This window comes from Panthera tigris, chromosome E2, assembly GCF_018350195.1.
Source record: "Panthera tigris isolate Pti1 chromosome E2, P.tigris_Pti1_mat1.1, whole genome shotgun sequence".
NCBI classification, from domain to species: domain Eukaryota; kingdom Metazoa; phylum Chordata; class Mammalia; order Carnivora; family Felidae; genus Panthera; species Panthera tigris.
This window is the reverse complement of record NC_056674.1, coordinates 48246557-48271606: the sequence shown is the minus strand read 5'-3', so window position 1 is coordinate 48271606 and position 25050 is coordinate 48246557. Positions and strand designations below refer to the sequence as shown.

The 25050-nt window shown below is 56.3% G+C and overlaps 1 protein-coding gene across 6 annotated transcripts; it reads right to left on the bottom strand.

Moving 5' to 3' along the window:
- Positions 1-99: 99 nt before the first annotated feature.
- MTSS2 (MTSS I-BAR domain containing 2) lies at positions 100-24773 on the bottom strand. 6 transcript variants are annotated; one of them, XM_042969621.1, is made up of 15 exons: positions 24486-24773; positions 18578-18639; positions 18413-18486; positions 17546-17630; positions 17370-17461; positions 17210-17284; positions 16863-16871; positions 15777-15934; positions 15239-15346; positions 14296-14393; positions 12582-12804; positions 4100-4174; positions 3590-3766; positions 3245-3410; positions 100-3166 (listed from the first exon to the last, which is right to left on the bottom strand). In XM_042969621.1, the coding sequence occupies exons 1-15, from the start codon at positions 24717-24719 to the stop codon at positions 2421-2423; spliced, it is 2382 nt and encodes a 793-aa protein (XP_042825555.1). In that variant the 5' UTR covers positions 24720-24773; the 3' UTR covers positions 100-2420. The 6 variants fall into 6 exon arrangements, with proteins under 6 accessions (XP_042825555.1, XP_042825557.1, XP_042825556.1 ...); XM_042969623.1 differs by having other exon boundaries at positions 12582-12708; XM_042969624.1 differs by lacking the exon at positions 24486-24773 and adding an exon at positions 23560-23675 and having other exon boundaries at positions 101-3166.
- Positions 24774-25050: the final 277 nt, after the last annotated feature.

The following is a 25050-nucleotide window of genomic DNA, read 5'->3' as shown; positions in this document are numbered from 1 at the left end:
GCAGGTGAACAGGGTGGAGGAAGCCAGGCGGAGGCAGGGGTGTTAATTACAGTACAACTTTATTAATACTGGAATCTTCACAGTGCATTTGTTACTTGTAGCAGTGACTATTTAAATCGAGGGGGGGGGGGGGAGGGGGCAGGGAGGAGAGGATAATTTATCCAGAAACGGACAGAAAGAAAAGAAACAAAATGGTTCAGATGGGATGGGGGTGGGGTGGGGAGAGGTGGAGGGAAGAAAGGGTGAGTAGGAACCAGGAGGGGAGACTTGGGTGGGGAAATAAATTAAAAAAAGGAACAAGTTAACAACAGCACCAGAAAAGTTACTTCAGTCAAAAGACGCTTTTGAAAAGAATATTTCTCTGTACAAAATGAAAAAAAAATGAACGTAAAGAAGTCCCCCAAACCGAAGTTTGTGATGTGGGATGGCTGGCTCGGATCCCAAGGGGGTGGGCCTAAGAGGTGGTCACTAAATGGGAGAGAGGTGGTCAGGGGGATGGGGGAGTTATGTACAGCCCTGGGGTGGCTTGGAGGAGAGGGGGCACGAGTCTGGGAGGGTGGCTGTGCTATGCCCACCCCCTCCTTGGGCCTCCCAAGCCACCCCCCACCCCACCACTCCTTACCCTGCTCACATCACACATCCTGCATCTCACTCCCTCAGCCCACTTGGGTACACCCCTCCCTGGGGCTTCCCAAACTGGCCACCTGCTCTCCCGGCCTCTTCGGGCCCTCCCTTACCTGGACTCTCTCCAGGTGCCCACACTTGGGCTCTCGGGTTGGCCTGAGCATTCAGCGAGGCTGTTCTCAGACCTAGCGACTTACAGATACCATTCTCCGTCTCCCCTTGGGGAGCCTGGGGGGCTCCATCCACTCGGGGGCATCCTTGGTTCCTCAGAGCTGCCTGGCTGCCTTGCTTGGACCCCAGTTCCCTGCAGAACTGCCAGGAGCTCCAGCCTGGCGCTGAGACTCAGACCCAACCCCATCCCACCCCGACCAGGAAAAGCCTGCTCTCCTGACTGGGAGGCCCCTGCCTTGTGGTCCCGCTGCCCTGTGAGCTTGGCTGCTCTCTCTGCTGGCCTGTGGGACAACAGGAAGCCCTCTGCTCGCCCCAGACGCACCTGCTTCTACCTGCTTAGAGCTGGCATGCCTCGGTACGTGGAGGGGAGGGCACCCCCACCCCGCACCTAGCGTGGACTGGACTCCAGGGTGGGGGGTACTGCACCGGGATGGCATCTCCTCTGGCAACAGAGAGTCAAAGCCAATCTCCCTGGACTGCCCCTGCTCCCATCTAAGCAGACGTACTAGAGGCCCCACCCTGGCCCTCTCCAACCTTATTTTGGCTTTGCTCCAGAATCTGGAGAAAAAAAAACAGCTGCCCCCTGGCTTTGGGGAAGCCAATTAGGCCCTCCTTTTCCTGCCGTGGGCCCTCCAGGCCACTGCGAGGACCCCTGTCCCTCAGGCACTCTCGGACACCCTGTACCGTCCACCCTGTCCCCACACACAGTCCTTGTCCAGTCAGCTCTATTTTATTATATTCATAAAATAACCCCCCACACCCTGTGCAGTTCCAGCCCCTACCCCCACAGGTGGCCAAAACCATGACCAAAGTGCCACCAGAGTTAAAGTCTCAACATGCCCAGATGAGGACCATACATCTGACCCTCAGGCCTCTGGACTTCTTCCCTGCCCCTCAACCCTGGCTGTACCTCCCAGAGGAGGGCAAGCCAGGATGGGATCTACCTCGGGGTCCACAGCCTCTTCTGTGTGGGTTCCCAAGACTCAACTTGGGGCCTGTGGCCCTTGGGCCTCCTTCCTCCACAGCAGGCTGGGCCTCCCAACTTCAGTCTGCCCCCCAACTGCCACTCTGTGGAGCTTTTCAGTCAAATCTGACACCTTAGCCGATTGGGTGCCTGGCCCCTCCACAGACAGCCCACCTCCCTGATTGAGAGGAGCTTGGGACAGGTGCAGAGAAGGAAGGAGAGGGGCCTGGTGGAGGGCTGTGGGGGCCAGCATTCAGGAGAAGCCCCAGGTACCGCCAACTGAGGGGAGAAGTGGGGTCAGGTCAGCTAAGCTGTGGCACTTCGGGCCCAGGCCAGATGTGGAAAAGGCAGGGCCTGTGGAAGAGGAAGAGGAGGGGCAGAGCAGGTGAGAAACGTATAAAACAGGCTCCACATCCAGTTCAAGGCCTGCAGGCTCGGAGCTGGCGAGCTCTGTTAAAGAAGTCACTTCCTGTTTAAATGTGGAAATCCAAGGTGAGTGTCTCTTTCCATCAAGTGGCTTTTCCTCACGTGACTTAAACGAAAAACCAAAAGCTTGCCTGGCTCTGCTCTTCCCTTGTTGTTGCCTTCGCTCTGAGTGGCCACTGTTCACCAGCCAGGCCACCTGCCTCTCGCGGGGCCAGAGGGCGGGAGGGCAGTGCCATCACAAGATGCGGGGTGCCGACCTGTCGTTGGTGACGGTCCTGCGGAGACGAACCCCGCGCCGGATGGCCACCAGCATGTCTTCGGCCGGGGGGTCGCCGGAGGCTGCCGGGGGCGGACTGGGTGTCTCCTCTGCGGGGGTGGCCGTCAGGGCTGTAGGGAAGGGGAACTGGCCCTCGCCCAGCGCGTGGGCGCCCGCCACCAGCTCCCCGAGCTTCTCCACCAGGCTGTGCCGGTTGGCGGCCAGCTGCTGCTGCTCGTCGTCGTCCGCCAGCCCGGGGTAGCTGGCTGCCTCTGGGGCAGGGCTGGCCCAGGCCGTGTTGGGCAGGCTCAGCCTCTTCGGTGAGGCCTTGGCCAGGTCTGGTGCCAGGGGCGAGGCGGCTTCGTCGCTGTAGAAGACGCACTCCTCGCTGCCCGCCCGTGTGGGCCCTGCGTAGCCAGGGGAGTCGGGCACTGTGGGCGTCTTCACGGGGACGATGGGCGGCCGGATGGGGATGGGGCCAGCGCTGGAGAGCGCGCGGCGCACGGCGGGCTTGGTCGAGGGCGTGCGGCGGATGGTGGCCACGCCGGGGGGAGCGCCAGAGGCGCTGGGCAGCCCCGCGGTGGAGGCCGGGCGCTTGGTCTGGATCAGGCGGCGGTAATTCTGGGCGATGTTGCTGTTGCGGGGGATGGTGGAGGACTTGTCGAACTCGGCCGGGCCCTCGCCATCTGCGTCCCCATTCACCGAGTAGCAGTCGTAGTCAGAGCCTGGGGGCACGGGATGCCGTGGGCTGGGGCCTGGGGCATGTGAAGGCCTGGTGCCCCAGCCCCAGCCCCGGGGCCTACCTTGGGAGGGGATGGTGTCCTCGGAGCAGGATGGCGTGGTGGTCTGCGTGCTGTAGCCACTGGAGTACTGCAGAGAGTCCCGGCTGCTCTTCTGGTGCTCCAGGCTCAGGCCGCGGGTCAGCACCATGGCCAGGTCACTGGCTGCCGGGGACACCTCCTCACCGTGCTGGGGGTGGTAAGACTGCGGGCTGAGGCCTGGCTCCCCGCTGCCCCCCTCGGCTCGGACTCCGGGTGGCTCCCACCAGGTGGATGGAGCTGGCCCCGAGACCACCTGCCGGGCCTCCTGGCACTGACCTGGGAGTGAACGGGGGCACTGGCTGGGCTGCCAGGGGAGCTGATGCCTACCTTGGCTGCGATGGTGGCAGGGGACATGCGTGGTCTTGGTGCCTCCTCTCCGCTGGGGCCCAGGGTGCCCCCGCTGGCCAGGCCTGGCTCTGTGTCCCGGGGGTGTTCCAGTCGGTCCTTCCTCCTCTGCAGGCTGGTGCCTGAGGGCTGCTCATGGGGACCTGCTTTGGCCCAGTCCTGCAGGGCATGGCAGATGGGTCAGGGGACCCTTGGCCTCCTGTCCATGGCTGAGGGTCCTCTCACTACAGTTGAGATACAGGGTTTTCAGGCCCGTGTGGGGCCTCAGGCTCAAGATCACTGTCAAGGGCAGAGCATGGAGGGTGCCATGACCCCTGGTTCCTGCCAATCCCAGGGGTAGGATGGCATGACTCAGGAAGGAAAGATGTGAGGTGTTGGGAGTGGCTGCAGGTGTGCCCAGGCGGCTTTTCCTGCAGGGAGCAGGCACTCTGCTCCCCACTCTGGTAGGCCCCGGACCCTCCCTGAGTCCCACTGCAGGCAGGGAGCACTGACCGAGGTGGGGGAGCTGCACTCGCTAACAGACTGGCAGGTTTCCGAGGCCTCCGAGGACGCAGAGCTGGAGGACTTCTGCCATGCAGAGGAGAGCAGGTGGGCAGACGGGGCAGGGAGGCAAGGAGAGAAGATACCTGGTCACAGCACCGGCATGCAGCAGGACATTCGAGTTCAGCACCACACCCCGCCGCCCCTGCGAGCGTCTGCAGGCCGAGCGCACACTGTGGGCACTGACCAACCCCGTGGCCCAACCCAAGAACCATAGGTTTTGAGAATGAACGACAGGACTTGCGGCTGCTGATGGCCTGGATGTGGTGGGCAAGGGAAGGAGGGACACTAGGGAGGACAGCAGGGTTGACGGTGTCCCTGTTGTCTCAGAAGGGCAGGCGTGGGGGAAGTAGGGAGTCTAGAGTTCCATCCCACACATGCAGAGCTGAGCTGCCTGTTAGGTATCTACGGACAGGTACAATGTCGGCAACTGCATTTACAAGTCTGGAGTTTAGGGAGAAGTCAAGGTTGGAGTCACAAATCCAACAGCCTTGAGACAGAGGAAGGTCACCTTGGCAGTGAGGACAGTTAGAGAAAAGGTTCAAGGACCTCAGGCGCACCCACATTTAGTGGCTGGCAAGAAGAGGAGGGTCCGGTGAAGGAGAGTAACAAGGAACTGCCAGAGAGGTGGTTAGAAAACCATAAGCAGACGATGTCACAGAACTCAGAAGGACCTGCCCGTGAGGAGGAAGGATGGTCAGCAGTGCTGAAGCTGCTGGGGGTCCATCAGAGGGCACAGAGGCATCGTGGACACCTCAAGGACTATTTCATAGACTGGGGGGGGGGGGCGCAAGTCCACTTTTGAGTGGACCGAGTGTACAGGGGAGACTGCTGCTTTGGCCGGCTGGGGGGAGTAGGTGCCATGGGAAACCCCCAACTGCAAAGAAAACACAAGAATGAAGGGGCTCCTGGGAGGCTCAGTTGGTTAAGTGTCTGACTTCGGTTCAGGTCATGATCTTGTGGTTTGTGGGTTTGAGCCCCATGTCAGGCTCTGTGCTAATAGTGCAGAGCCTGCTTGGGATTCTCTCTCCCTCTCTCAAAACAAATAAACTTAAAAAAAAAAAAAAAAAAAGAAAGAAGATAAAAGCAGCCAGGGTGGGCACAGGACCACGAGGGCTCCTGGGGGCACATGTGGAGTGCAGCACAGTGGTTGGGAGACTGGACAAGGGGCCAGGTGGAGAGCTCACCCTGTGATGGGGTCCATTATTACGGCACCTCTGCCCTGTCAAATTCTCCAAATCATCCTTAATTTAGATACTGGGATATTTCAGTTTGTGATGAACCAAGGTCACCAAAACAAAAGGAAACAAAGCATCACAGGTGAGGATTCAGATGAAGCAAGCAACAAATTTGGATGTTTATCAATGTAATTGTTAAGGCAAAAACCAATGGAAAAAGCACTTGGAACAGTCAGTGGAAAAATTTAGGGCTAATTCATGAACAAACACTTAAACAGGGCTAGACGAGAGCTTCCTTATCTGATAAAGGGGATCTTCAAAAATATCAATACCTTTTCCTCCGAGGATGGGAAAAAGATAAGGATGCCCAGGATCGGGATGCCTGGGTGGCTAAGTCAGTTAAGCGTCCGACTCTTGATTTTAGGTCAGGTCACTATCTCAGTTTCGTGAGAAACTGTGATGGTGCAGAGACTGCTTGAGGTTCTCTCCCTCCCTCTCTCTTTGCCCCTCCCCTACTCGCAATACATCTCTCTCAAAATAAACAAACTTAAAAAAAAAAAAAAAAGATGGCTACCATCACCATTTCTGTTCAACACTGGAAGTCCTAGCAGGCAGTAAGGCAAGAAAAAGCAGTAAAAAGCAAAAGGATTGGAAAGGAAGAAAACAGTGGTCATTATTTGTAAAAGACATGATTGTTTTTATAGGTAGAATATTCAAAAGAATCTATAATTATCAGACCTGATAAGTGATTTTAATATAACTTAATAAAATCAATTTACCAAAAAAAAAAAAAAATCAAGTTTCTAAATATCAGCAGCCAACAAAAAAAAATCCGACAAAGCCAATATAATTTAAAACAGCATCAATAAACATCAACTACCCAAGAAAATCCAGTGAAAGATGTGCAAGATCTTTACATGCAAACTGCAAAACCTTACTGAGAAAAGGAAAAGCCAAAATAAATGGACAGATTTATGCAATCCCAGCCAAAACCCCAGGAGGTGTTGTTACTGTTTTTTTGATGGAAACTGAGAAGCTGGTATTAAGGAATATAAGGAATTACCAAGGCCAAGGTGATACTGAAGAATAACAAAGCTGGAAGACTTCTGTTACCAGATATCAAAAATGTTTATAAAGTTACAATAATGAAGACCAGTATGGTATTGTAAAAGAACACAATTCAACCAGCAGAACAATATAAACTTCCTCGGGTGCCTGGGTGACTCAAGTTGGTTAAGTGTCCAACTTTGGCTCAGCTCATGATCTCAGTTTGTGAGTTCGAACCCCACATCAGGCTCGCTGCTGTCAGCACAGAGCCAGCTTCCGATCCTGTGTCCCTCCCCTCCCCCCTTTCAAAAATAAACATTAAAAAAAATTAAAAAAAAAACCAAAAAACACAAACTTCCAAAACAGCTACAGGTATACAGGTAACACTGCAGTGCAGGGGGGAAAAGATGGCCTTTTCAATCAATTGCTATTTAGATATCTGTATGGAAAAAAGGACCCCCATCTCATACGCCCCCCCGCGCCCCCCCCCCCATCAATTCCTGATGAGCTGCAGATCTAAATGAAAAAGGTAAAAGAAAAAGGCTTTCAGAGGAAAATGTCTTTGTGACCTTAGAGTACACAAACATATCTCAAGATACAAAAAGCACTGGAAATTTTAAAAAATGAATACACTGGACATCCATTAAAATTAACAGTTTTACAAAGATGTAAAGGATCTGTTTGCTGAAAACCATAGAAAGCTTATGAAGGAAATTGAAGAAGACACAAAGAAATGGAAAAACATTCCATGCTCAGGGATTGGAAGAATAAATATTGTTAAAATGTCAATACTACCCAAAGCAATCTACACATTCAATGCAGCCCCAATCAAAATTGCACCAGCATTCTTCTTAAAGCTAGAACAAGCAATCCTAAAATTTGTATGGAACCACAAAAGGCCCCGAATAGCCAAAATAATATTGAAGAAAATCAAAGCATCACAATCCCAGACTTTAGCCTCTACTACAAAGTTGTACTCATCAAGACAGTATGGTATTGGCACAAAAACGGACACACAGACCAATGGAATAGAATAGAGAACCCAGAATTGGACCCACAAATATATGGCCAACTAATCTTTGACAAAGCAGGAAAGAGTATCCAATGGAAAAAAGACAGTCTCTTTAGCAAATGGTGCTGGGAGAACTGGACACCCACATGCAGAAGGAAGAAACTAGACCACCTTCTTAAACCATACACACAAAAAAACTCAAAATGGATGAAAGACCTGAATGTGAGACAGGAAAACCATCAAAACCCTAAAGGAGAAACGAGGAAACAACCCCTTTGACCTCTGCTGCAGCAATTTCTTACTTGACACATCTCCAAAGGCAAGGGAATTAAAAGCAAAAATGAAGTATTGGGACCTCATCAAGATAAAAAGCTTCTGTACTGCAAAGGAAATAACAAAACTAAAAGGCAACCCACGGAATGGGAAAAGATATTTGCAAATGACATATCGGATAAAGGGCTAGTATCCAAAATCTATAAAGAAGTTACCAAATTCCACACCTGAAAAACAAATAATCCAGTGAAGAAATGGACAGAAAGCATGAATAGACACTTTTCTAAAGAAGGCATCCAGATGGCCAACAGACACATGAAACAATGCTCAACGTCACTCCTTATCAAGGAAATACAAATCAAAGCCACACTGAGATACCACCTCACGCCAGTCAGAGTGGCTAAAATGAACAACTCAGGAAACTATGGATGCTGGCAAGGATGTGGAGAAAGGGGAACCCTTTTGCACTGTTGGTAGGAATGCAAACGGGTGTAGATGCTCTGGAAAACAGTGTGGAGGTTCCTCAAAAAATTAAAAATAGATCTACCCCGTGGCCCAGCAATAGCACTGCTAGGAATTTGCCCAAGGGATACAGGAGTGCTGATGCATAGAGGCACATGTACCCCAATGTTTATAGCAGCACTTTCAACAATAGCCAAATGAAAAGAGCCTAAATGTCCATCAACTGATGAATGGATAAAGATGTGCTTTATACAGACAATGGAATACTACTTGGCAATGAGAAAGCATGAAATCTGGCCATTTGCAGCAGCGTGGATGGAACTGGAGCATATTATGCTAAGTGAAATAAGTCAGTCAGAGAAAAAAACACATACCGTATGTTTTCACTCATATGTGGATCTGGAGAAACTTAACAGAAGACCATGAGGGAGGGGAAGGGGGAAAAAAAGTTGTAGAGAGGGAGGGAGGCAAACCATAAGAAACTCTTAAATACAGAGAACAAACTGAGAGCTGATGGGCGCTGGGGGAGAGGGGAAAGTGGGTGATGGACACTGAGGAGGACACTTACTGGGATGAGCACTGGGTGTTGTATGGAAACCAATTTGACAATAAATTATATTAAAAAAGATAAAATTAAGAATTTTAGATCATTAAAAGACCCAATTAAGAGTAAAGGCTCCGAGAAAACCCCAGATGAAGGAGTGGTGTTGTATCCATAATACATAAGGAGTTCTAGGATCAATAAGAAAAAAAAAAAAACAACTTAGTAGAAAAATGGGCAAAAATCTGAATAGGTCCTTCGTAAAAGAGGACAGCCAAGTGGCCTTCAGAAGTAGGAAATGGTGTTCAATCTCATTCCTCATTAGGGAAGGACGAATTTCAAACACAGGCGCTACCACTATACACCCCCCAGAAGGGCTTAAATGAAAAAGATGCAAAATACCAAGGGCTGGTGAGGATGAATAACAGCAATAAACCATTGCTATGGTATTCTTGCCAGAAATGTATGACCTCCATCTAATTATGTGAAGACACAGGACACACCCAAACTGAGAGACGTTCTATAAAATAGCTGACTGGTATTCTTCAAGAGCATCAAAGACCTGAAAGAAGAAGGGCTGTAGAGGTGTTACAGACTGGAGAAGCCCCAAAAGATACAACAATTAGATGCGACACAGGGTCCTGCGCTGGATCCTGGACTCCTGGACCAGAAAAGGGATCTGAGTGAGAAAACGGGCAACATTTGGAAAAAGACCATAGGTTAGTTAATAGTATTGTGCCAGTGTTCGTTCCTGGTTTGGTAGCTACATAACAGGTTAACATTAGGGGAGCTTGGGAGGAGCAGGTGGGAACTCTGTACTCTTTTTGCAACTTTTCTACAAGACTGAAATTATTTCAAAATAACAGTTTAGAAAAAAGCCTTAATGGAAAGGTTAAAAAGCTGTAACCTAGAGTTGAAAAGTAAATTGGAAGACAGACCTGACTAAATGATCCAGATCATCATACCTAGAGGTGGGGAGCAGGAAAATGTGATAACTGAGAGAACGATACACAGAAGGATAAATGAGAAGGTCCAGCAACACACTGAATTGGAATCTCAGAAGGAGGGAATAGAGAAATCATGGCTGAAAATTTCCAGAACACGTGAAAGACATGAATATGAAGATACAGGAATACAAACCGATCAAATGAGACTAAATAAAAACAAATCTGCAACTAAGCACAAACTGAAGAGCAAAGATCTTACAAGTGACCAGGGACGCAAAGGCGCAACAATCTGACTGATGGCAGACCTCTCAATCGACAATGGAAGCCAGGACACAGTGGAAAAATACCTTCCAAGTGGTAGAGAGAGAATAACTGTCACATCAGAATTGTGTCCCTGGCAACACTTTCAACAAAGACGACAAAAGGAAGCACGTTTACAGATTTAAAACCCCCCTGAGAATTTACCACTACAGATCTATTCTAAAAGAACTTCTAAAGGATGTGCTGTATACTTCAGAAAGAAGAAGAGTTAAGGTATAAGAACAAATGATGAACAAAGAAATGTGTAAACATATGGGTAAATCTAGACAAATACTGTATGCACAAAATAATAGTAAAGTTAAGAAAATAAATGTCATGTGGTGCCTGGCTGGCCTAGTTGGAGCGTGAGACTCTTGATCTCAGGGTTTTAAGTTTGAGCCCCACAATGGGTGTATAGATTACTTAAAAATAAAATCTTTAAAAAGGAAAAAGAAGGAGAAGGTGGAGGGGGAGGAGGAGGAGAAGAAAAATGTCATCTGTGAGTGTTACAAAAAAGTAGAGAATAATATATATTAGCTTATAAGTTGGGAGAACCCACTGGTGACTAAAGTTAAAATATGTATTGAAGTCTTTGAATTATTCAGGAGTTGGGGTTAAGAATGCATGGTAAAATTTCAAGATATCCTGTAAAAGAAATACAATATAACTTACAGTTTAGTAGAGGGAAACAAATGAGAGAAGGAAAAAAAGTAAAGGACAAGGGAAGAGACATAAGAGGCACAGAAAAAGTAGAATGTATAAAAAGACAGGAGTCCAAATATGTCAATAATCACAATAAAGAGAAGTAGACTAAAAATGCCAAATCAAAAGATAGAGATTGTCAGACTGGATAAAAGAGAATCTAGGCATCTGTTGTTTATAAGAGACTCATCTAAAACATAAAGATATAGTGAGTTTAAAAGTAAAGAGATGGGAGGGGTGCCTCGGTGGCTCAGTCGGTTAAGCCTCCAACTCTTTTTTTTTTTAATTTCTTTTAACATTTATTCCTTTTTGAGAAACAAAGACAGAGCATGAGTGGGGGAGGGGCAGAGAGAGAGGGAGACACAGAATCAGAAACAAGCTGCAGGCTCTGAGCTGTCAGCACAGAGCCCGATATGGGGCTTGAACCCATGAACTGCGAGATCGTGACCTGAGCCGAAGTCGGACGCTCAACCAACTGAGCCACCCAGGTGCCCCAAGCCTCCAACTCTTGATTTCAACTTGGGTCCTGATCTCACAGTTCCTGGGATCCAGCCCCACAGGGGGCTCTGCACTGACAGCATGGAGCCTACTTGGGATTCTCTCTCTCCGTCTCTCTCTCTCTGCCCCTCCCCTGCTCTCTTTCTCTCTCTCTTGTGAAATAAACAAACATTAAAAAAATAAAACAGTTGGGAAATGGTAATATAAATCTTGAACAGGATAAAGCTGAGATAGCTGTAGTAATATCAAACGAAACAGGCTTTTAGAAAGCATTGTAAGGAACAGAGGATCATCATGTTAGAAGATTGAATTCACTATGAAGACTTAATATTTTAAACTTGCCTGCACCTAATAAAACAGTCTCAAAATATGTACAGCAAACATGGATGGAACTATATGGGAGAAATTAACAAATCTAAAATTTTTCAGTTATAAATAGGTGAAGCTGATAGGAGTGAATGAGAAATAGGTAGAATTGGTCAGTGCAGACAACCTTAAATTACCTTGTGAAGGAAGCTAGGTGACTGGAGGATAACATGGAAGGAAGAGAGGGCTTTTAAGATGCGTGATACTAAGAGTGCCTGGGTGGTTCAGTCGGTTAAACGTCTGACTTCATTCAGCTCAGGTCATGATCTTGGGGTTCACGAGTTCGAGCCCTCCATCGGGCTCTGTGCTGACAGCTCAGAGCCTAGAGCCTGCTTTGGATTCTGTGCCTCCCTCTCTCTCTGCCCTTCCCCACTTGTACTCTGTCTCTCTCTCAAAAATAAATAAAACGTTAAAAAAATTTAGAATGCGTGATACTGGAGTTCTTTTGTGTACTGACGGGAATGAGCCCGCAGGGGAGAGAGACTGGAAGTATAATAGGGACATCTTGGAGCAAAAAAACCAGCAAAACATAAAATGCTCAGTCCAAATGGGGGCACTAGCCTTGATGGGGGAGGAATAGCAGACTGTATCCAAATGTAGTCACTCCTGATACCCTGAGGATAGCCCCCTGGGCAGGTGGCCTGACCTCCCTTTGTTTTCTACTGTGGCCCCTGTGTTTGCCCATCTCACTGAGGCTGTAAGGATCTGAGCCTTCATCTGAGGAGATTCGTGGCCCAATCTCTGGGTTCAGAGTGAGTTGGCCCAAGTGTGCAGAAGCAGGAGGATGTCCTGGGGCTCCTGGGGATGCCTCTTCTAGGACCAGCCACCTTGTCACAATAAGCCTAATGCAGGGGGGGAGGGTCACAAGTGATCAGAGCTGCTAAGCTGCCCCCTTGGGGTCCCATGGCTGGAAGAAGGCGGTAGGTAAGGAATCAGGAAATGAGGAGGTAGTGGGGCCACAAAGCCCCTTGCTGACATGGCTGTGGCAGATGCTGACTGCTCTAAGACCTTCCCCACCTCTCCTTAGCCAGGTTGGTCCCCAGTGAGGTGGTCCTGGGGACCTCCCGGCCAGTCTCAAGAGCTGTAGGCCCTGCAGACACCCTCTCACCTGGCTGGTGATGTCTGAAGGCATGGGTGAGGGGGGCTTGGAGTAGGTGGCATCCTGGGAGACGAAGCCAGAGTCGTGGGAGGAGACGCTGGAGAGTCGGGCGGTGGTGGCGGCTGGCTGTGCCAGGCTGCGGTAGCGACAGGTGGAACTGGGTGAGTATGTTTGGGCACCCCCAGGCCATGGGGCTCCGCCACCCTTGGCACTGCTACTGCTGCTGGGGGCACTGGGGGAGTGAGGGAAGGGGTACGGCAGCCAGACGGGGAGACAAAGGTGTGTGTGGAGGGGAGGGTGACAGACGAGGGTGGAGGAGAGAGGTGAGGGGCAAAGGAAGGAAAAGACAATGTCAGACTACAACTCCTTAGACCCAGGTGCCACAGAAGAGCTGGATTCTGGGACAGGGCAGGGCCTGGGCAGGGGATGGCACACCAGAGCTGGCCCAGTGCCTGCCCCCAGAGCACCCCAATGCTCCAGGGCGTGCCCAGGGCCGAGCAGTCTCTTTGCCTCCTACTCTGCCTTTAAGAACAGCAGACCTTGGGTTGGTGATGGAGAAACTGAGTCACTAAACATCAACCTCGTCCCAGTTGGGCTGGAACCTGACACAAGTCTGATCATTTCCGGACTGCCTCGTCAAAGTCTGGTATTTGCCATCCAATCCTAACTGGATGTCTAGCATGCGGTGACGGTCCGTGTGGATTCTGGAGCCACCATTGTCCTCACTCCCTTCGCCCCCTGGAGGGTGTCCAGCCCTCTGCAGCTCATATCCCCTGTGCAACCATTTCACTCTCGGGTAATGTTCCTGGCAGTTGAAGGCTGCCTTCTTTCTGAGCCTGACCCTGAAGCTCCTCAGCTCGTACCCTTGGTCATGGGTGTCCTCTGCAATCAACCCTCCCTGCTGTGACGGCCACCCGCCTGGGGTCCAGCAAACCCAGACCCTCCTCCCTATACAGGAGCTGCCGATAGCTGTGCTTGGCTTACTTCTCAGGCCCAGGTGCTCAGCCAGAGGTGATTCTGGGGAAAGGGAGCCTGGCGCAGAGGGGCCTCCCCTCACCAATAAGTCACTGTGTGCTCACTGCCCTCACACCTGCAGAACCTTGAATCTTAAATGTCTCCTCCAAGTCCTGCCCTGGGGACAGCCCTGGAGGCATCCCTGATCCTGAGCCTGCATGGTGACTGAGTGAGACTTCAGGGGCCAGCACGGGCACAGGTTGCATCCAGGAAGCAGCCAGGTTAGAGTGTCCCTTACCTTGTGGCCTCAGCACACCTTGCCAGAAGACTCTGTGCCCCTCCCTGGTCTTAGGTTCTTATTACTATCCTCCCACCCCCACTGACTCTGCTGGGCCGGGCAGAGCCTAGTAGTGAAATTATGGGACTCTGTGCCTCAGTTTCCCCTTCTGTGAAATGGAGACAACACCACACCTGATACGGTGGTGTTAGGATTCAATGAAGAAAATGCACAAAGCGTTTAGCATGGCAACTGGCACATAGTTATTGCTCTGTAAACGAAACTGCTCCTGCCCCCTGCTTCCTGCTAGCACATGCCTGTACTGGCAGCAGTCTCGAGATACGGGTCCATTTGTCCTCTACGCTCACAAATTCCTTGGTGACGCAGTCGGGTGAATTCTGAGGCCCTGAAGCGATTTCTGATTTGCTGAGAGCTTACCCATTCCCTCTTGGGGTGTCCCTGCCCCTCTGTTCCCCTCAGTCCCGCACTGACCTGCACATGCTGGACTTGCGAGAGCCGGAGCCGCTGGGCGATGATGGGGGGGTCTGGTACGACCAGCTATAGTCAGAGCCCTTCAGGTCTTTGATCACCTGGACAGGGACATGGATGCAGGTCACTGGAGGCAGCCCAGCCCGTTTTCTGGAGGACCCCCAGAGGGCTGGTAGCCCCTACCCACCCACCCCCCACCCCGTCCTCCCTATTGAGAGCCAAGCCCCAGCAGGAGACCCCCAGGGGAGTCTGAAAGCAGGACTGCCAGATGGCGGAGTGGGGGGGACATCAAGGGAGACTGCCCTCTCTGCTTCCCAGGGATGCTGTCCCCAGAACTCACTGGCAGAGGAGCCAAGAGAGTGACCATGAGGGACACCATGGGGTTTAAGTCCTGGCTCTGCCGTGCCCCTTGGGCAAGTTCCTGGAACCTCACTGAGCCTGTTTCCTCCCGTGAGGTGCCCCCAATGGTTCTTGTCTTACAGCGCATCGGGGTGATTCAACGAGACGGCCGGGGAAAGTGGCGGGCACACAGTGCCCAGTGAGCAACACCACAGGCCTGTCAGATGGGACTGATCCTGGTGCAGGGGGAGCGCTGTGGGGAGCTGAGCAGGGTGGCCCGCATGGGCAGGTGTGCCTGTTTGTGTGCCTGGGAAGGTACTGGGTCCTGGGTGTGGACGGAGGTAGGAGTCACCAGGTCTGGCCTGCTCAGGTGGAGCCTGTGGGCAGACACAGGGCCAGGCCCCACGGGACTTCCACCCGTCTGCTCTCAGACTGAAGCCTCCACTGGGTCCTGGGCACACCATCCCTCTCCTGAACAGGTGCTCCCGGTTGTCCCACCATGCATGGTGGGACCTGTCTGGTTCTCTGTCCCCTTTTTTCCTCTACGGTCTCCAACTAATGGCAGGCCATCCCCTCCCCTGCCCCCCAGTCCCATGGCTGGCCGAACCTGCTCACTGGCGGGCGGCAGCTTGTGGGGCTCCGCAGTCAGCACCACCAGGTCGTCGATGATGCCCTGCAGGTGGGTGATCTCTCCCAGCATGGTCAGCTCGCCATTCTGAGGAAGCAGCGGGTCAGACCCTCTGGCCCTGCCCCTGCCCCCCACCCTGGAGGAATGAGCCTCCTCTGGCCTTTCCTCTCTCATCCAGTGCTGCTTGGGTCTGAGGCAGCCTGGGCCTGGACACCCAGGGGTTGGTGTGACCGTATGTCCAGACCAAATTAGTGCAACACGAGCTACGAGCTGTGTCTTTGGGCTACGAGCATGTGGCTCTGAGGGTACCCAGCCAGGCATCACTGAGAACTGGCTTTTCTCAGGGGTCAAGTGGTCCACCACAGGCATGGCCCAACCTGCGGGGGCCTCTGAGTCACCCCTAAGGACTCCCACCAATGGCTCCCACATCTTGCTTCTTGGGATTTCCTGAGATTCCTGGAAACTCTTCAGCTAGCCCCATTGTGGGGATGCTCAAACACCTCTCTGAGGGACCCACCACCACAGGCTGCAGGAAAGTGATGAAGGTACAGAAACGGCCGCGCTCCTCGATCAGGGCCCGGCGCACCGCCTGCTTCTCTGTCTCCTCCAGCAGCAGGTACATGTCGTTGACGTCCTGCAGGGCACTGTCCAGCTGGGGCTGCAGATCTCCTTTCCCTGGAGGGGTTGGGAGGAGAGGCCGCGCTGGGGACGCCGGCCCGGCTCGCCGTGTGCATGGCTCAGGCCCCGTGGTGGTGTCCCCGGCGTGGGGCTGGGCCCTGCCACGGGGGCCAGGGGACCAGGGAGGGCAGCCGGGACTCTAGGGCTTGTGCAGGGGTGGGTCCCAGAGCAGGCAGAGTGGACAGACACGGACACAGCAAAGACACCAAAGCTGCAAAGCCACCCAGGACCTGGAGCGGGCAGAGCTCAGGTGAGCCCAGCGGAGGCCTCCACAGCTGAGACTTCCAACCCCTTGGTTGGACAGCCTCACTGCCCTTGGGCCGGCACCACCTCACCTCACCTCACCGGGAGAGGGTGGAAGCAGGACAAAGTAGAGCCCGGGGACTCAGCTGTAGGCCAGGCCACTGAAGGGTGTGGGGGGAGGGGGGTGGGGTAGGGGTGGGGGGGTAAGGAGAGCTAGGGGCTGGGCCCTGGGGGAAGGGAAGGGGGTCATTTCAGTATGGGCTCCCACTCAGCTCAGGGAGCGATGCACAAGGACAACAACGGCAACACAAAGAAGCAGCGAGAAAGACAGAGAGAGGCAAGAGGATGATGTAGAGATGGTGAGTCAGGAAGTGAGAAGGCAACAGGTGACCGGGCGGGCCTGGGGGAAGTGGGGCAGCCAGGGCCTGTGCCCCCCACCCTGCCCGGCCCAACCCCTCTTGGCCTGGCAGACTGACCCAGCAGTGGCCTGGGACTCATCCCTGGCCAGGGGCCCCCAGGGCCCCAGGGGGACTATGCCCCAGGCCCCTCCCTCGATGGACCGACCGCTTTCCTCGCTCCTCCTTGGCCTGGAGAGACTCCTTCCAATGGCCCTGAGCTGGGGGAGACAGACAAATGGGACAAGGACGGGAGGAGCGGCTGGAGGGAGGGACATTTGACTTACCAAGTAGCTCTACAGGAAGGATGTGGGAGGAGGAGAGGAGGAGAGACAGAGAAAGAAAGAATGTGTGAAAGACAGCCGGATGGATAGAGCCGCTCCTGGGGCAGGGGTGTGGGGTGCCTGGGCCTATTGGGCCTCCTGCTGCCTCCCTGAAAGGGGAAGGCCTGGTGGACCAGGTCTGGGGTGCAGGGAGGCTCCCTCGGTCCCACCCAGCAGGTTGGAGGATCCTGTGTCCAGGATAGGGCCCCTCCGGCCAGTATGACTCCCTGGGGTACTCCATAGGGTATGGGGGTATACCAAGCGGGGGCCCCCCGCGGGTCTATGCTTCCATGGGCAGCCGTGGGCTCTACCTTTGCGCGCTTTCTTCTGCAGCTTCAGCGTGTCTGAAGACTTCTTCTTGATCTCGTGCCGGGCTCGTTTGTATTCTGTGCAGGGGATGAGAAAGGAATGCCGTCATGTGGGGCTCCGCACGATGGGGACAGGAGGCCCCAGCCCCAGCCCCGGGCCCACCTTTCGCGTGGTCCTTGTCCAGCTGGTTGGCTGACTTCTTCCAGTCCTCGATGCGCTCCTGCAGCGGGTTGATGAGGCTCTCCAGCAGCGCGCTGTGGGTGGGGTGTGAGGGTCAGGGCCACCAGGGGACCGTCTCACTGCGTACCCACTCCCGCCCACCCGCGGCGCCCACTCACTTGGTGAATTGCCGCAGCTTGGTCTCGATGCTGCGGTGGCGCATGCACATGCGCGTGAGCGCTGAGCCAATGTCCCGTGTGGCCCCTGGCGAGGCAAGCGGGCAGCGTGGGAAGGGGCCCGCCGGGTCTTCTGCAGTCCCAGCCTCGGCCACGAGGTGGCGCGGCGGCCCACGAAGGCCGCGCTCGCAACCCGCGCCCCGCCCCCAGCACCAATCGGTCCCGCGATGGATGGATCCGTGCGGGGGGGATTTGAGCGGTCCTCAGTATTTGCCGCGACTCTCCTCTCTGCGGGACCAAGGCCCTGCCCGTCCCGGCGGTGCCCGCCTGCTGCAGCTGCGGGTGTTCTGGTGGTCAGGCCAGCGCTAGAGGCTGTGCAAAGGGCCTGCCCAAATCCCCTCCAGCCCTCCCGGAATCTCCTCCAGGTGCCAGGGGCAGGCGTGAGAGTGCAAGGGCCCGCGCGACCTTATTTCTCACCACCTGAAAGTGAGAACTACTTGAACTAGAAGGCAGAAGAGACGCCAAAGCCAACGGGGAGTGCTTGCCTGCCCCCGTGTGCTCTAAGAGGGTGAGACGCCATAATCAGACTCACTGTTACAGAAGGCTGGACAACTGTAGTCGAGCTGGCGGCCCATAGCAAGAACAGAAGCCCCCCTGCCCGCCCCCGTGTCATCCCTGTCACCGTTCTCCCACTCTTGCTTGTATGCCGCTAGTGATAAGAGGCTCACTCTCTACACAACCAGCCAATTTCATTAGGGAACGGAATTTAAGGTCCCACCTCTGGGCTGGGTGTCCTCTCCCTCACTCATCCTCCACTCAGCCTTTCCCAACCTGGGGCAAACCCAACCTCCAGCCACACCCCCTCCCCACCTCGGGTGTTGGTGGCCATGTCGGCCACTTTCTGAAAGGCATCCAAGAAGGCCACAGCAGCCAGCACAGTGGTCCTGGGGAGACAGAGAGTGGGATGTTCTGTGGGTGAGGTGTCCTCTCCGCTGCCCATCCCCTCCCCAGCTGGGGCACCCTCAGCAGCCTCACCTCAGCTGGGAATGCAGCTTGGTGGCCTTGGAGTTGAAGTCTTCCCAGATGGGATAGGAGCTCTGCCGGGGAGATGGGAGAGGAAATCAGACACCATGGATAGGCTCCCCACACGCCTCCATCCAGACTCTTGGCAGTTTCTGAGAGAGTGGCCCCCGCCCCATGGAGAGGGAGGCCGCTGGCCCCTCTGGGATGACAGAAGACCAAGGTCAGAGCCATGGGACATGAGGAAGGCCTGGCCCTGGGAACAGGTGTTTTTGGTCATTCCTCCCTCCCTGTCAGGAAGTCTGGCCTAATGTCTACAGCGGCCACCGTTTTGGCCCACATCCTCCCTCAGGGGAGACGGAAACAGAAATGGCAGGTCCTGTACCCTCTGGGCTCCCCTGGGTTCTGGCAGGGATTCTGGGCTAAGAAGCATGAGGGGCACTGTGTCCCTCTGGACACAGGTGACGTAGTCCACATGACACAAGGGCAGGGCTCAGGCATGCCAGGTCTCAACTGGGGGCCCCCACCCTGTGCTCCGGAAGCTGCTACCGGCCAGGCCACCCATCCATCCCAGGCTAGCAGCAGTGATTCCCAGGTCCAGGGAGGCTGTGACTGCTGCAGGGCCCAGCCAGCCAGCCCGCCCGGGACAGCCAGGCCCCAGGCTGAATGGGGCCTTGTGTGGCCAACAGAGCCACCTTTCTCCACCCCCGGCTCCCCTCCCCTCCTGGGGACACAGTGTGGCCTTTATCCCAGCCTGGCCCAAAGCTCTGAGTTGGGAGGGGGTTTCCCAGTAGGGAGGCTGGACTCTTGGCGACCAAGTTGTCCAGTCTGATCAAGGGGCTTTTCTGGCTAATGGGCCTTCCCATGGCTGTCGGGTCCTGGAGAAACCTCAGCCGTGGCCTGATGGCCTTGTGGAGGTCCTGATGCTTGGAGGGGAGCCCAAGGCCAGCAAAGCACCAGCCCCCAAGGGCCTCTAACCCTCCTTTCCATGTAGGATGAGGTGCTGGGGAAATAAGGAAGGCAGAGACCCCAACCCTCAAGGCTTCAGAAGGAGGCTCTGCCAGACTGGAACCCAGGGGCAGGTTCGAGATAGCTTCTCTAGCTGAGGACAGCCTGCAGGGGTGGAAAGGAAACACAGCAGCTTCTGACAACCTTAGAAATTCCCTCCCTGCCCAGCCCAGCCCCGCCAGTGCCCAGGGAAAGCAAATATTTGAGAAGTTCACACAGGCTGGAGAGGAACGTGGGCGCAGTTCAGGGTAAAGGAGCCCGGTAGGTTGCCCCTGGAAATCCCAAGGAGCTGACCCTCCCCTTGGCACCCTCAGGAGTTTTCTGAGGGGTGGCAGCCTCACACCACCTCGGCACTCCAGCCCCGAAGCCCTGCTAAGACCTCCAGGGAGAGGAGACAATGCTGAGGGGACAGGGATCCAGAAACAGTCGTCCTGACCTCCAGGAAACCTTCTCAGCTCCTCAGCAGCCTTGGAGCACAAGGGACTGGGAGAAGCTGGGGACAGACAAGTTCCTACCCCATTCAAGTCCTTAGGCTGGGGCCCGTCACTCCAGCCTCCAGCCGGTCAGGCTCACTGCATCCCAGACCGTCACACCCGCAGCTCTCCGAGTGCAGCGGGGACAAGACAGGACTTGGGGGAGGCCGGGCCCAGCTCCTCCTCAGCAGAGGGACCTGAGCACCTTGGTCTCTGAGGACCGAAGCAGCCAGTGTCCCTGGGGAGAGTCCTCAGTCTTCACCTGGGCCCCTGCCCTCACCTTGGCTGTGCCGTGGCTGTCGGGCTCTAAGACTCTGGGTCACTACCACTAGTGACAGCGACTGCCACTGCTCGTCAAGTGGCTGTGGTAGGCCGCGCACCCCGCGAAGACCTTTTCATTGTGTGGTCGCGTCGGATCGGGTATTTCACAGGGCAGTCCTGTGAAATAAATCCGGCTGTCGCCCCCACTCTATCGTTCAGGAAGCTGAGACTCAGAAAGATGAACTGACTTGCTAAAAGCCACCAAGTGGGAGGGGCAAGATCTGATCCCACGTCTGACGAGTCACTCCACCGACTTCCAGGGGTACAGAGAGATGAACATCCGGGCAGCAAGGGTGGGAGGCGATGGGAACTGCAGGGACGGGAGAAACGCCCTTTCTGTCCCCAGTGCAGTGGGCTGTGCTGGAGGGGAGAGGTCACATGCTCACCACTGGAGGTGCTCAAGTGGACCGGACAAGACTGACGCAGAGGCCGCAGGACTCCCGGCCCTCGGAGACTCTGTCTCTGACCTGGTGGTGGTTTTAGTCCCGACACGGGCTGTCTGGGTGAGCGACCCATGCTGTGATCCCTGAGAGAGGGCTTTTTGGGTGACCCCGGGCTGGGGCCCCTCTCTGAGCCTCAGTTTCCTCACCTGTCAAATCGGGTGTGGGGAACCGCACCAGGGGTCAGTGTGGAGACTCACGGAGGCAGGGAAAAGGAAACGCACAGCACAGCGCCCAGTATACAGTAAGCGCTCAGTTAATGCTGGCTAAAAAACAGGGGATGCATGACCCCTGCCTCTCTGAGAGAAGCCCCTCCCACCCAGCGGGGCTGACGTCCAGGACACACTCCCCACTCTTGAGAGGACAGGCCTAGTTTATGGCCCCATTTTCTGGATGGGTCAGTGCTGAGTGGAGGCCACCTTCACTCATGTGGAAGGTGTTTCACCCGCCCGGTCCTGCCATCTTGGGCAAGTCCCTGCCCCTCTCTGGGCTTTGGTGGGCGGCATGGCATCCAAGAGGCATCAGAGTGGTTAAATGAGGCACAGAAGGCAGGGGAAGCTCCCGAGGGCCCCTCTCCAACCCTCAGCTGTGCCCTCCTCCCGGCCCTCAGGCTCCAGGTGCAGCTTGAGGAGGCTTCACTCCCCGCTATGCTGCCACCCCCAGCCAGAGCGTGCGCTTACAAGGGGCTGTCCTGGGGCTCGTGGACATGCCGTGGACAGGCCTCGGGGGCAAGTTCAATCTCCTCAAGTCAGCCGCCTTCCTCTATGGAAGCCCCTGCTGCTTCTGTGGCTCAGATCACCGAGGGAAATGGCCAGAAATTGTACCCCCCACCCCCTCCCGCCCCATGCAATCCAGGGGATGGACCTCCAGGTGACCCAGTCCCCTGCTCTGTCCCTGGCCTGAACACATGCACGTGTCATAGGTGAGTATCAGTACTTGACATCACCCCAGGTGAAACCTTTCCCAGTTCGCCTCCACAAGTCAGAGAATCCTGCCTGCAATCTGCTGTAGTCTGATCCCAAAGTCCCTTGCAAATTGCCTGGAAAGGGAGGGAGAGTCCTGCCCCTCTTCTCTGAGCAGAGAAGCTGCTGCTCTCTGCAGTGTTACGGGGAGGCTGCCAGCGGGAGGAGGGTGTGGGAAGGTCCCATTCTCTGCCAGCCCTGGGGGTAGCTGGGGGGAGGGTGGTCCGGGCTGCCTGGTCCCAGGAAGGGATCCCAGTGCCAGGCCTGTGACGTCCACAGCACAGGAGGGCCTGCCGAGGGCAGCGAGGCCAGAACTTCTGAGGGCTGGCAGAGGGGCTTACGGGTAGAGTTGCAAAGGATGGAGGTCTCAGGGGAGCACCCTATGGTGGGGGGTGGGGGACGCCTATATGCTGCCAGCCCTGTAGTCCAAGGTGAGGATGGCCTTAGGCCTCTTCTGAGGGCCGGGGCTGCTCCCCTGGCAACACTGGGAGCCTCTGGTGGAAGGGCCCGCCTGGGCACCGTGGGGCTAGCTGCACCCGTGTGTGGTATGGCCTCCTGGGCCTGTGAGGTCACCGTGGGATTCTGTTGTGTACTTGGGAGTGTGCGATAGGCTTCAAAGGTGGGGGCTCTCAGGTGGGGGCTCTGAGGAGTTCACGTGAAGAGCCCAGTGCTCTCCCCCGCCCCACAATCCTGCCTCAGAGGAGAAGCGTACTAGCGTTGTTCCTCTACCCCCCCCCCCCCCCCCGCGGCCTCCCACCGCCATCCTGTCACTGGAGCTCGAACCCCTCTCTGCCTAGTCAGTCTGGGCCAGGCCTGCTAAACCCTGGCCTCTCTGGGCAAAGGATCTCTCTTGCTCCGCGGATCAACAGAGAGGGGTGAGGTCAGGGAGAGTCGGACAGTCTCCTTAATGACCTTGAGCCATTCCCAGGCCTCAGTTTCCCCACCTAGCGAGCTAATGGTGGGCCAAGAGTTGGTGGCTGGCTCCTGTCTGGTATTGGCCAATCAAAGGCTGGGGGGTGGGGACCGGTGCTGAAGGTCTGGGATGGTAGTAGGCTCCCCCTTGGGGTTGCTCCAGAAACCCGAACCCTCTTCCTTTTTGCCCCCCAAGGTGAGGACAGAGGCCTAGGGATGCAGAGACAGTCAGCTTGGAGACCTTGGAGTCCTGCAGCTTCCTAGGGCCTGTTGCAGGAGATCTGGGGGTTGGGGGTGGGGGTGTGGGGGGGTGGTGGCAGTCACAGGGTCGAGAGCGGAGACCGAGGCCGGCGGAGAAGGAGTTAATGGTTCTCCGCTTTATTATTTTTCCCTGCTTTGGCGGTGACAGCATTGTCTGGGCTCCAGGGCCGTCGGGGCGGGTGTGGGGGTGGGGGGGGGGGCTGGGGAGGGTGCACAGTGGTGGTAGGGGGCGGAGGCCGGCGAGACCCCGGACCCATTAAATTTAAGGCCTTAGGGTCGACCCCGGAGCGAAAGCCCATTCATGATTTGGGGGTTGGGGGCGCAGAGAGCCCGCGTGTGCGCAGGCTCCGGTTGGGACCCCACGGGGGCGCTACGACCCGGGCGACCTCGGGTACAGACCAGGGGCGCCGCACGGACACCCTGACACACAAACACCCACACCCCTTCAGACGGGCGCCCCGAGACCCAGGCGCACAGCAGACGCAGGCCGGACACGTTCAGACAAGGACACACACACACCGCGGCGCGATGCCCGAATGCCCGCCGTCACTCGTCCCCAGAGGGGACCCACATCCGCACCCGCGCGCCCGCGGGCGGCCAGCTCCGCCGTACCCCGTTACCTTCATGTCGTTGACGATGGCCTGAAAGAGCCCGCCCAGGGCGCCGCACTCCTTCTCCGCCGTCTCCATGCTCGGGCCGGGCCGGGCGGCAGCGGCGACGGCGGGCGCGGGCAGGGGAGCAGGGCGCCGGCAGCCAAGGGAGCCGGGCGCGGCGGGCGCTCGCTCCGAGGCCGGGCCGGGCCTCCGCCTCCGGGCGGCGCTCAGCGGCCGGCCGCGCGGAGCTCCGGGGTGGCGGGCCGCGGCGGGGCGGCGCGGGCCATGGCGCGGCGGGGCGGGCGGGCGGCGCGGGGGGCGCGGCGCGGGCAGCTGGCGGCGCGGCCTCGGCGCGGGGACTGGAGCGGCGGCGGTAATCCGAGCCGCCGCGGCTCGGGCGTCACGTGGGTGCGGCGGAGGGAGGACCGCGGCGGGGGGGGGGGGGGGGTTGGGGGGGGCGGCGGCGGGCGAGGGCTGTGGGAAAGGCCGGCCGGGCGCAGGCCCATTCAGCGCCGGAGCCCGGCTTTGAAACTCGAGCCCGGGCGCAGCCAGAGTGGCCGGGCGAGCGGGGCCGGCGGGCGCGGGCGCCACCACGGGCCGGGGGCGGCGCTGGGGCGGGGCCCGCCCGGCTGCCTGACGGGAGAGGACCGGCGGTTGGGTGCCTGCCTCCCGGGAAGGGGCTCGGCACCACCTTCCAGCCCGTGGCCTCGGGCCGGGGTCTTCCCGCGCTTTTAGCGGACGGGCGGAGGGCTGGGCTCCTCCGGGCGCATCCCGCGGGCGCGATACACGACACACAGCGGGGGACGCACGGGCGTCAGCCCGCCCTGGGACATTTCGTCCCAGGCACTGGCGAGTTCGGACGCTCCTCCAAAAGCTCTTTGGCCGCTCTTTCAGGCGGTGCCGAAGCCGCTCGCACGAGGGTCTCCAGGCTGAGCTTTTAGGGTAGTCGTTACCTGGTCGGGCAACCTGCTTACTCGGCAGTGGGGGCGGGTGTTGGACCAGCTGAGCAGAGGTGGGCTGCCGTCCCCAGTCCCCGACGCCCGGATACACGTGCGTGGAGACGCACGCGTGTTCACGTGGACGACGGGTCCAGTACGGCCTGTCGTCCTGGAGACTCCAGGCAGGGAAACCCACCCTCGCCTCGCAAGGGGCCGGGGGCCCAGAGGGGAAAAGCTCGCAGAGCTCATTCGCCCAAACTCCAGGGACCACCCCTAGAGCCACCTGGGAGCTCATTAGGCCAATTAGACGCTTCCCAAAGCCTGGAGTCAGGTGCTCTGGCCTGATGGTGTGTATTGAAGCTTATTTAGCCAAATCAAGGGGGTGGGCACCTGGAAGGCCTCTTTCCCTCCCTGCACTGGCCTGGCTGGGCCTTCCCTTCCATCTCCTGTGATGCGCTGCGTGCAGTGAGCGCCCTTTCATTCCGAAACTCAAGATTTGGTTTTGTTCAATGTGGACGTGGGGCATCACCATGGGGGAATCTGGATGGAAAAGTCAGAGTAGGTGCCTGGGAAGGTAGGG